This window comes from Dermacentor albipictus, chromosome 8, assembly GCF_038994185.2.
Source record: "Dermacentor albipictus isolate Rhodes 1998 colony chromosome 8, USDA_Dalb.pri_finalv2, whole genome shotgun sequence".
Classification (NCBI taxonomy): Eukaryota; Metazoa; Arthropoda; class Arachnida; order Ixodida; family Ixodidae; genus Dermacentor; species Dermacentor albipictus.
In genome coordinates, this window is record NC_091828.1 from 125,976,177 (window position 1) to 125,988,506 (window position 12,330).

Sequence of the window (12,330 nt, forward strand, 5' to 3'; positions counted from 1 at the left end):
TTTTTTATTAAGTATTGGCAAAAATAGAAACTTTTCAGAAAGCGAAACGATCAAGTTTACAACCCTGTAACTCAGCAAGGAAGAATGATACCACAGTTGCGTTAATTGCATGTGATAGTACATCTAAAGTGAACAGAGTTGATATATTACACTTGAATTAAAAAAATTCAGCAACATGTAAATACAGCTTTTGCAGAACCCTTGCACACAACGTAACAAATTCACGTGAAATATGAACTGACATTTTGGATTTGTCCGCTTTGAATAATCTAATGGACGCCGTTTACAGAACCGCGATATCTGTTGTTCATGCAGAGCTATCAATTTGTACACTTCGTGTTTCTACATCTTTCACACTTTCGATTTTTTAAAAATAATTTTAACAATATTCAAGCCCTAAATCGGAATTATGCTTCCAACAGTCACTAGAATTTAGTTCTATCTCTCAAATGCAACAAATTTCATTTAAATCGGTGCAACGGTTATCTCAAAAGAACGTTTTTGCGTTTTACATGTATTTGATTAGGCCGTGTCCGAGTTGGGCCCGAGCCACAGCTTCCTCTTGAGAAAGTTGCGAAGTACTTTGGCTGCAGTAAATTGAGCAGCCAACTTTGGCTGAACAGCAGATAGTAATATCCTTTCTTTTATTCGAAATAGTGTAAGCAAGCGAAGGCTACAAAATAAATACTAAGTAAGCGTACCTCAAAGTCGCAGAAAGGTATTCTGCGACGCCATGCTCGCGCCCAACATGTAGTCCTTGTTTCGATGTGCTTTGGAAGACGAGAATTACCCTGAAGACAAACATCATCGAAAGATTGCTTCGTTATACCTCAAAGATAGCGCATAATAATGTAAGGAAGCACTGTTTGCGTATGGCCCAGAAGAACCGGAGATGTACCGAAAGAGAGCTTTAACCTGCAATAGCTGCACGATGAGGCATATGAGTAAAGAGATAAAAAAACGAGACACGCGTCACCTTGGATGCCGCATTTTATTCGTTCTGAGAGCCCTGAGACGCGGTAATTACAGGCATGCCCCATGTTTTACAGAAACAGTTTATAGCAGAAGGTATGCGTCAGGCTTGCTTCGACGCTAAATGTCTCTCCCTCCAACTACGTATACCACAAACAACATATTCGCGGAAAGCACTGATTTTCACGAATACGAATGAATGAATTCATTCGTCGCGAAAATCTCCACTGTTCTGAATAAAAATTGTCACTAAAACTCAGATCTCACGTACTGTTAGGTTCTAGAGGTCACTCTCTTTTTCAACAGAGCATCAAAGCATATGCAGTTGTAATTTGAAGGTTGCTTCTTTGCTAACACCACCGTCTGTTTATGCTAAACAAAAATGTGAGCATAGAAAAATGAATGCGGGATCCAAGTAACTTCTATAATTTTATCAGAATGAGTGTGAGAAAAAAGAACAAGGCGCATATAATTGCGCAAACACGCCATTCTTGTTGGCTGCAATGACAGTGGTGAAGCACGTTGAAGCTACAGTCTCGAAGGTTAGCTCTTACAAACCTGAAGGCACTCGACATTGGAAAGCAGAACAGAGAAGCTGGTGTCTGTGCAGGCCAGACTGATGTAACGAAGCGCAAGAACGGAAACACTAAACCACAGAAAAAGAAGTTTGTTTTGAAGTCGAAGATATTCAGTCTAAAGAAAGAGAAAAAAGCCATCCTGCCCGAAATCATTCACAAGCACGGAAGCAACAACGTGGCATGAAGTATTCCTTTAATGTCAGACAATGATTAGCCTAACCACTCTACAAACCCCTGTTCCGCTTGTGATCAGCACGGTGAGCTGGCGGACACGCCGCACTCTCGACGCACGTCTCAAAGCCACCTGAGGCTGGGCTCACGTCCAATACTGATACAGTTCCTTTCATAGTCGTTCTTAAATAGTGAGACCAGAAAGCAACGTCTTGAGAACCTACTCGCGACACAGGTAAAAAAGAAGAATGCGTATTTGCCTAGCAGGTTGTCCTGGAATGCCCCCAGAGTATCTACACGTGTTTTTTGTGTTCTTGCTATCGGTGGAATGTTTTACGCGGCAAATCAAGTAATACGGCCGGCAAGCAAAGTGTTGTGAACAACTATCGTGTACAGGGTGGGCGACGGAGCTCGTTGGCCACGCGTTGCTGTGCGGGAAAGATATACAAGAGCACATATGGCGAGCGCGTCCATATTGCCGTGGTGGGGCTACCAGTACCTTCTCGTTGACGACACCGAACTTCTGGCGGTTCTAAAGCGCAGCGGAGGAAGCCGTTTGTGACACTTGGCTGTCCTGCCTTTTTCCTCTCTCCGCACCAGCTTTGTGCTTTTAATAGAACCACATGATTAAGTAGGCCCCGAGCAGCCGCGGTGCCAAAAGGGACCCGTCGGCAAATGAGAGTGAGAAGTAGGAATGACAGATGGGCGAGGACCACTATGATGGATGACTGGACACTTTAAGCTTTAAGAGGAAACGGCTAGCACTTCGCGAATCGCCAAGTGTTCGGCTACGCATGTATATCTCGCTCCAGCGCACGTATGCTAAATGTCCTATTCATCAGTCCCACAAGAAACCAGGTCCGGCCACTATGGCGGACTGCATAAAGTCCGGAGGAAGACGGGCCATCAAGTCTGGCGACGGTGTCTTGTCGCACTTGAAGTTCTTCCTCTTTCGGCGACAGAAGCCGATCTTGGTGTCGAAGTAGTACTTGTCGGGGCACTTGAACAGCTCGGCCTTTTCGGATTTCCCGCCAGTGCAGCGGTAGAAATGGACGCAGTCACCCTCAAATGCGAAGTTGCCATCCTTGTCGCACAGGATGAGATCGTCGAGCTTTTTGGCTTGGCGACTGGACGGCGTCGTCGTGGGCTCCATCGTGCTGGCCGCTGGCGTTGTCGGCGCTTCGGTCGCGGCCGTCGTCGGTGCCATTGTGGTGCTGGCCGCTGGCGTTGTCGGCGCTTCGGTCGTGGCGGCTGGAGTGGTCGCGACCGTCGTCGGTGCCATTGTGGTCTCCGGGGTCATGGCTTCAGGTGACGTCATCGCTTCAGAGGGCGTTGTTGCTTCAGACGGTGTCGACGCTTCATAAGGTGCAGCTTCCGAGGGCATTGTGACTTGAGGTGTCGTTTCTGAGGATGGTGCAGTTGTCTTGTCGCAAGGCGCTGTAGTTGCTTCAATTGGTTCTGGTCGAGGCGGGGGCTGTGGCTGTGGCTGCGGCTGCGGCTGAGGCTGCGGCTGAGGCTGTGGTTGAGGCTGTGGTTGAGGCTGTGGTTGAGGTGGTGGCTGAGGCTGGTCATCACATGGTGGAGCGTCGCGAGGCCAGTTGCAAACACTGTATCGCTCGTCGAACACGAGTCCCGCAGGGCAGTCAAAATGGACAGCTGTCAACCTTCCATCCTGGTAGGTGTCAACGCACCGGTAGAATTTGTGGCAGTCCGCAGGATCCCTTATGAACCCCTCCCTGCTGCATACCGAAGAGTCGGCTGGTCGGGGTGGAGGCATTGGGTGGGATGGAGGTGGTCGAGGCTGTGGCTGTGGAGGTTGTGCAGGCTGCGGCTGTTGTGGTGGGCCGGGCTGCTGTGGCGGGGAGGGACCAGGCGATGGTGCGCAGCTGCCAGCGGCACTTGGGTCTGAAGAGCCATCGCAGGCCGGTGCATCGTGGGGCCAGTTGCAGACGCTGTAACGCTCGTCGAACACGAGACCCGCGGGACAGTCAAAGTTAAATACTACGTATGTGGCGTCCTGGTAGAAGTCCACACACCGATAGAATTTGGTGCAATCACTTGGGTTGCGGAAGAAGCCGGTCCTGCTGCACTGTGGCCTGCAACTCTCTCCTTGCGGTGGCTGACTTGGGGGTTGACTGGGTGGCTGGCTCGGCGGCTGGCTCGGCGGCTGGCTTGGCGGCTGGCTTGGAGGCTGGCTTGGAGGCTGGCTTGGAGGCTGGCTTGGAGGCTGGCTTGGCGGCTGGCTTGGCGGCTGACTTGGCGGCTGGCTCGGTGGCTGGCTTGGTGGCTGGCTCGGTGGCTGGACTGGCGGTCGGCTCGGAGGTTGGCTCGGAGGTTGGCTCGGTGGCTGGCTCGGTGGCTGGCTTGGTGGCTGGCTTGGAGGACGGCTCGGTGGCTGGCTCGGTGGCTGGCTCGGGGGCCGGCTTGGTGGACGGCTAGGCGGTTGGCTCGGTGGCTGACTTGGGGGACGGCTAGGTGGTTGGCTCGGTGGCCGACTTGGGGGACGGCTAGGTGGTTGGCTCGGTGGCCGACTTGGGGGATGGCTAGGTGGTTGGCTCGGTGGCCTGCTTGGTGGTACTGGTGCAGCACCTATACTAGGCCCCTGTCCTTGACCACCCTCACATGGAGGCGCATCCTGTGGCCAGTTGCATACACTAATCCTCTCGTCAAAGACTAAACCAGCTGGGCAGTTGAATTCGTAGACAACAAAACCTCGTCCGCTTTCAGACTGGTCGACGCACCGGTAGAATCGGTGACAATCTTGAGGATTCCTGAAGAATCCAGAATCGGGGCACGAGAGACCCGATGCTTCGGGGGTCGTTGGCTGTCGAGGCGACGTCACGTCAGTGGCTGGCGGTGCGGGACCTGGACCTTGTGGACCGTCACCTGGTTGACCTTGGGGTGGCTGAGGACCTCCTGCATTATCAAAAGAAAATTTGAGGTAAAGGGCGTCAGAATTAAAAGGGAACAGCCCACACAGCAAGATGAAATATGTGGACAAATGAAATCCGAAAGAGAAGTTTCTAATCTACAAAATTATAATTATGATTCAATCATGGGTTCTGACTCTGCTACGATACATGATTCGTTGCTCTTTGTATGGGAAAGTTCTCGGAAGCTTTTATAAACTATATCTATCATAAACTTGCATGCTTGCTGTTTGTCTTTGAACGAAAAGACAGTCTGAAGAGCGGCTACAATGTCGCTTTCTCAGTCATAGCCATTAAAGGAAAACGTTTTATACGAGGACCAAGAATTTATATCACAACATTGACAAAGCGTTTGAGGGAATAGGAACAAAATTTATTTAGTTGCATTTCCCTTCTTTACACTGCAAGAGTTGTGGCTGTGCCCTTGACTTCGACAAATGCGCTTTGTCGGGTGAGAGTCATAAACAGCTTGCACGTGAGTTTAAAGAAATTGAAGCCATAGCAAGATTTCGAGTGATGTACGTGAGCTTCCCGTCTATATCTCTGTCAGGAATAGGCATTCATGTTACACATGTTACTTAAGCTGCGTTGTTGTTTGTTTCGTTCGCTTCCTATAAATCCAATTTCCTAATGCTACGAAATAAACAGTTGGAAGTTTAGCACCTTCTACCTCTTGTGTCGTCTTTTCTTTTTGCTCCTCACGTTCTCAGTTGCGCTAATACATCAGGGACAAATCAGCTTCATCTCCTATATTATCGACTCATTGTTTTCGCTGTGCCAACTTCTAATTTTGCTTGGCCTATAACGCCGATATTTTCGTCGATGTTAACATCAGAGGACTACATAGAATTCTGTACTAACACAAGGTAAATTGTTCGAAACTCATGGGTGTGTTTTGAGGACTAATTACTACTCTTCCTTAGGTCCTTTGATACAAATAGAAATATTATCAATCACCTGTCTAACAAACCATAAGAGCAAGGCTTCGAAACCATTTGAATAAACATAAAATAACGCAATACTTCAGGAGCACCGCAAATTGGCTATGCACCCGTTTATGTGTCTGCTATCCAGGTCATAACGCGTCGTAACTTCTTACAATATATGATATAATCATATTTTCTCTTGACTTTGTCATGCACTTATTGCTTTCTCAATATTTAAGAAAACCTGGTGTAAGGCCTCTAGTAAAAGTTCATTTGATATTTATAGTTAGCGTTTACTTACGCAAGTGAAATAAAAACTGCCTTGCGTCTACTTAAGTGAGAAGCCCTTGTATTTATTCCAGCTTGTCTCGAGCGCTCTCCATCCCTTCATTAGCAGGTGCACATCGAAAGATTAGTGATGTGTTAAAAACTGATATGCTTCAATTGCAAATAGCTTGGTCTCATACTACTGGATATTTGGTGAAAATTTTTACTTGTATGCTTAAGAGCACTTTAAGCCCGGATAGGTTTTAAGAGGGAGCTATAGCGCGGGGAAAACACCTAGTTCCCTATTATAACGTAGACAAAATATAGAAATGCTTTTATGAGACAACCACTGGACTGTTTGAATGGCATTTGTCTTATTTGAATGGTAAAATTAAATCCCAGTGAAGCTAGGAATCAAAAGGTTGATTTAGTACCTCGAAATTGCTACATATGTTGTCGAAAATCGGCAAGTTTGAGAATGAACATAGAATCGCGAAGTTTACAGATTTGTAACTCTGAACGAAATACAGCTATCACAGGTCTGCAAGATTAGTATGTTATAGCATGTCAAGCGCTAGCATGTGTCCCGAAATTGATAGCTCGAAAGAGATAGAGAGAGAGAGCAAATGATAAATGAAAGGTAGGGAGGTTAACCACGACTGAGCCCGGTTGGCTACCCTACACTGGGGAAAAGGAAAAGGGGGCGGAAAGATTAAAAGAAGAAGAGAAAGTCCACTGGGGATATCATTAGGTCACTCAGTCCGGATCACAGACGCTCACTCAATCCGGTAGCTTTCAAATATCGTAGCGGCGCTTTTGTGGCGTTTTGTAGCTGCGATATGCGAGGCCATTGTCCCAAGATCTTGTTCAAGGTGAACGACTTTCTATCTCGCTGATTAAGAGCTGTGTGTGTGTCTGTCATGCCTTTCATTTTCAAAAGATGGGCAGTAGCACAGTAGATGTTCTATGGTTTCCTCGACACCGCAGGCACTGCACTCGGCGCTATCAGCCATTCCAATGAAAAATGTATATGCATTGGAGAATGCGACGCCCAAGCGTAAGCGGCACAGCACTGTTTCCTCATTACGCGGAAGCTCTGGTAACAGCCGCAGTTGCTTAGAGGGATCGAGGGAATGCAATCGATGTTGAGTGAATTCAGGTGTGTGCCACTTCTCCAATGTCATACGGTGTGCTAGCTTGCCTAAGTGTTGGGTTGCATCAGTCTGCGATAAAGGTATAGAAACAAGGGTTGCTCCTTCGTGCGCTTTCCTAGCAGCTTCGTCAGCGAGATCGTTGCCGGAGATACCGTAAAAGAATTTGCAGAAAACTAAGGACGCAATCCGCAATTATTAACGGGTGCTCCACGAAACCACACATCAAGCGTGCGTGATCCGAGGACTTACTCGCGACGACAGGGCTACCCTGCTGTATCGCACTAGAACCAACTCCGCTTACACCCAGACAGGACGATCTGCTTCAACACTTTGTGCTTTATGGGGTGAGGACGGTGAAGTGGAACACTTCGTCTGGTTATGCCAGCAGTTTGACGAGGAAAGAAAGGCGTTGCATTATAGTCTGCAAAAGAAAGGTCTTGCACACGCGAACTATGAAGATTCAGTGTTCCCTGAAGGGCCCGCAGTGTTCAGGAAACGAATGCTACGACTGCTGCTTGCCTTTCCTCGAGACACGGATGTGGGCAAAGTCTATTAAGACACTTCCCTAAGAATGTATGAGATGCTCAGGGCGGAGTAATTGCCGGCTAAGCATGCCAGGTTCATCCCACGTGCTGCTACATCCCCACCATCCACAATTTCAAGTTGATAAATTTGATTTATTAATAGACAACTTACGTGAAATCTTTACTAAGTTTTCATTACATATTAGGAGTATATTTCAGAACGGTGTATAACACATATATTTTGTCCCCTTTATATTTACCATTAGGTGCAGTTTAAAGATTGTGACATCTTTCCTTATTGGTGAGTTAGAATGTTGCAACTTGATACTGCAGTTTTTCCTTCTAGAATTGCCAATTTTCCGAGAATTCTAAATTCTAAATTCTAAAATAATATGTGGTATAAATTTAAAATTCACTTCCTACATGGAGATAGAGTAACGTAGTCCTTTCTTTTAAATGCAACAAGCGTCATTAAAATCATTGCAGTGGTTGCCGAAAAAAAGCGATTTCTCCGTTCCTATGTTATTAGAAGCCTACTGAGCTAAAGCTTCCTCTTAAAGACTTTAACGTATGCAGTACATTCAACAGCAGCAAGCTGTAGTTTTACTAAAAAGTGAAACAATTTTCTTATGTCTATCACGGGCCAGTCAGTATACAAAGATATTACTTCATGTTCAGTTTTTCTGGTTGCGTTCCTGTGTACGCTTCATCTTATATTTTCACGTGAAACTCAACCAGAAACGTAAATTTACCTGGTGGTGCTGGTTGTCCTTGAGGTGGCTGGCCTTGTCCTGGTTGGCCCTGCACTGGTGGACCCTGTCCTGGTGGGGCCTGTCCTGGTTGACCCTGTCCTGGTTGACCCTGTCCTGGTTGTGAGCCAGGCGTCTGGTCGCAAGGCGCGGCTTGGTCAGGCCAATTGCATACGCTGTATCTTTCGTCGAAGACAGTTCCCTCGGGACAATCAAAGCGATATACTACATAATTTCGGCCTGTCATGTAAAAGTCGACACAGCGGTAAAATTTTGTGCAGTCACTTGGATCCCTGAAGAAGCCTGTTCGGGGGCAGTTCAAACCCGATGGATGTCCATTGGGGTCTCTCACGCTGGGCGTACCTACAGGAACAGAACCAGGCTGTGGAGGGGCTTGCGTCGGGCCGCCTTCGCCGGTAATTGGCGTGCCAGCGCCAGAGCTACCGGTACCTGTGGGCGTCGTTTCAGAGGAAGGTGGCATGGTAGGAGTGCTTCCTGGTGAAGATGGCATTGTTCCAGTTGTGCCTGTCTCAGTGGTCACCGAAGGAGTTGTTCCTGTGCTACCTGTTGGTGTACTAGCAGTTCCTCCTGGCGTAGTTCCTGTACTCTCGGTGGGAGTGCTGCCAGTGCCAGGTGTAATAGGAGTGCTTTCTGTCATGGGGCCGGTAGTTCCCGGAGGGGTGGTGCCTGCTGGCGCGCTTGGTGTTTGAGGCCTGCTTGGTAGTGATGCCGGTGGCTGAGTAGGCGTGGCAATGGGTGGTGGCGTCTGCGGAGGTCTGGGAGGACGCGGCATGGGCTGACCGGGACTGGGCTGTCCGGGACTAGGCTGTCCGGGACTAGGCTGTCCGGGACTAGGCTGTCCGGGACTAGTCTGAGGCCTTCCGCCACCACCAGGCGCAGGCATGCCGAGCGGTGGCCTTTCATCGCAAGGAGGAGCCGCATCAGCCCAATTGCAAGTGCTATACCGTTCATCGAATACGAGGCCTTCGGGACAATTGAATTCATAGGCCACAAAACCGCTGCCAGTGTCAACACAGCGGTAGAACCGATGGCAGTTGTCAGGATGTCGGAAGAAGCCTTCTTGAGGACATGGAAGTCTGCTGGGTCCACCTTGCTGGCTTGAACCAGGCGGGCGTTGCTGCCCTGGCTGGCCAGGTTGCCCTTGTCCCGGTTGTGCTGGTCCTGGCTGGCCTGGTGCTCCCTGCCCTGGACGGCCTGGTGGTCCTTGGCCTGGTTGCGGTGGTAGTACAGGTTGCCCTGGTCTCCCTGACTGTCCAGGTTGCCCTTGACCTGGCCGCCCTGGTCTTGGCTGGCCTGGCAGTCGGTCCGGTCGACCAGGTTGTCCTGGCTGACCTGGCTGCCCCTGTCCTGGTTGCTGGCCTGGCTGAGCCTGCCCTGGTTGTCCTGGAGCTCCAGGTCGCCCTGGCCCCACAGGAGGACCACCTGGCTGACTAGGTGCAGGGGGTGCTTGGCCCACAGGCGGGGGTGCCGCGCCATCACATGGTGGCGCATCAGATGGCCAGTTGCACGTGCTGTAACGTTCATCGAACACAAGCCCCTCTGGACAATTAAATTCGTAGATTACAAAATTGCCTTGGCTATTACCGCTCACGCAACGATAAAAGCGGTAGCAGCTTTGAGGATGTCTGAAGAAACCTTCCTGTGGGCACGATGGCCTTTGTTCGCGGCCGCCCTCGTCTCCCGATGGATGACTTGGACTGGAGCCACTAGGCTGGCCTCCTTGTCCTGGTTGTGGACCTTGCCCAGGGCTGCCTCCCTGTCCTGGCTGACCTGGTCGGCCTCCAGGCTGTGCTGGTACTGGCTGACCTGGCAGAGGAGGTTGCCCTGGTAGTCCAGGACCACCTGGCTGTCCAGGCTGAACTGGCCTTCCTCCCTGTCCTGGTTGAACTGGTAGGCCTCCTTGTCCTGGACTGCCTGGCCGACCCGGCGTACCACCTGTCCCAGGTGTTCCTGGACTGCCTGGCCGACCCGGTGTACCACCCGTACCTGGTGTTCCCGGAGTACCTGGCAGTCCCGGTGTACCACCCGTCCCTGGTGTTCCCGGAGTACCTGGCCGTCCCGGTGTACCACCCGTCCCCGGTGTTCCCGGAGTACCTGGCCGTCCTGGTGTACCGCCCGTCCCGGGTGTTCCTGGAGTACCTGGCCGTCCTGGTGTACCACCCGTGCCTGGTGTTCCTGGAGTACCTGGCCGTCCCGGTGTACCACCCGTACCTGGTGTTCCCGGAGTACCTGGCAGTCCCGGTGTACCACCCGTCCCTGGTGTTCCCGGAGTACCTGGCCGTCCCGGTGTACCACCCGTCCCCGGTGTTCCCGGAGTACCTGGCCGTCCTGGTGTACCGCCCGTCCCGGGTGTTCCTGGAGTACCTGGCCGTCCTGGTGTACCACCCGTGCCTGGTGTTCCTGGAGTACCTGGCCGTCCCGGTGTACCACCCATCCCCGGTGTTCCTGGAGTACCTGGCCGTCCCGGTGCACTGCCCGTCCCCGGTGTTCCCGGCGTACCTGGCCGTCCCGGTATACCACCCGTCCCCGGTGTTCCAGGAGTACCTGGCCGTCCCGGTGTACCACCCGTCCCCGGTGTTCCTGGACTGCCTGGTCGTCCCGGAGTGCCACCCGTTCCTGGTCGTCCTGGACTACCTGGCTGACCTGGTGTACCTCCCTGGCCTGGCCGACCTCCTTGTCCTGGATATCCCCCTTGCCCTTGACCACCTTGCCCGGGTTGTACAATTTGGGCCGCGTGACTTTCTTCGCAGGGGGGTGCTTGGTATGGCCAGTTGCATACGCTGTACCTCTCGTCGAAGACGAGTCCATCGGGACAGTTGAATTCGTAGACGTCAAAGCCACTTCCGCCTTCGCGCCTCACACACCGATAAAATCTGTAACAGTTATGAGGGTTGCGGTAGAAGCCTTCCCTGGGGCATGGTAAGTCTTTGTTTGGAGGAGTTCCTTGTCCGGATGCTGAACCACCTTGTTGCCCCGGGGTAGTTTGATTGTCACACGGTCGTGTGTCGCCCGGTCTCGGGTTACTGGACCCAATATCACCAGGCCTTGTGTCGCTAGGTCTTGTGTCACCTGGCAGCGGTCCATCTCCTCCACTACCTCCAGGCTGCTGGCTACCTCCAGTGCCCTGTTGTGGCCACCGCTGTGGTTGTTGCGGCAACGTTCCCACGGGTCGACCACCTCCACTACCCTGTTGCGGCCATCCTTGGGGTTGTTCAGGGAATATTGGTTGTTGGGAGGGGCCAGGCACTGCATTTTTGCACCGCCCTTCTACGGCATACGGGTAATTGCACGTGCTCTGCGCTTCGTCCCACACTAGCGACTCTCCGCAGCTGAAGATGTACACAACAAAGGAATCCGCGCCGCCCGAAACGCACCTGTAGAACTTGTTGCAATCATCCGGGTGTCCGAAGAAACCTTCCCTGGTGCAACGAGGTTCTTGCTGGCTACCTCCTTGATCATTCCACGAAACTTGTGGCTGGCTTTGTGCGTGGCCGTGATTAACTGACTCTTGACCCTGGACTTGGGACCAAGCGCTGCTTTCCTGCTGACCCTGTTCAATGTTCTGGTGTGTGTCTCCCCATTGACCATTTCCGGGACCAGCTCCGGCCAGTGACCAGCTCGAAGAGTCTGAAACAGGGTTACTCTGGCTCCAGCTACCGCTGTTGTTTGGCTGCCGTTGATTCGCGAGACACTCCGAATCACTGAGTTCGGCGTAGTTGCAGGTACCGGTTGCTTGGTCATAGACGAGCGTTTCGGGGCAATTGAACTCGTAGATGCTGTAGAACGAGTCCTGCTCGTACCGCACGCATCGGTAGAACCTGCAAGAAAGATGACAGTCCGCTTTACACTGAGCCGTGTGCCAATGCAGTTCCACCAGTGATTTCCTAACATGTACAATCCGACAACTCGAAAATGGCTTCGAAATGCAGTTCCACCAGTGATTTTCTTGGAACACGTATGACCCAACAACTCGATAATGGTTTTGAAAGTGCAATGGAGGCGTGATTAAATTAGGTACAAGATATTCTTATAGTCTAG

At 51.1% G+C, this 12,330-nt stretch overlaps 1 protein-coding gene across 1 annotated transcript in view; it reads right to left on the reverse strand.

Annotated features, from left to right (window-relative positions):
* Positions 1–972: 972 nt before the first annotated feature.
* Positions 973–12,330, reverse strand: part of LOC135921893 (collagen alpha-1(III) chain-like) — an 85,019-nt gene continuing 73,661 nt past the window's right edge. The window contains exons 4-5 of the mRNA XM_070524418.1: positions 8,275–12,110; positions 973–4,637 (exon numbers count right to left, since the gene is read on the reverse strand). Of these exons, the coding sequence (XP_070380519.1) occupies positions 2,560–4,637; positions 8,275–12,110 (5,914 nt within the window). The 3' untranslated portion in view covers positions 973–2,559. The remainder of the gene's footprint in view (positions 4,638–8,274; positions 12,111–12,330) is intronic.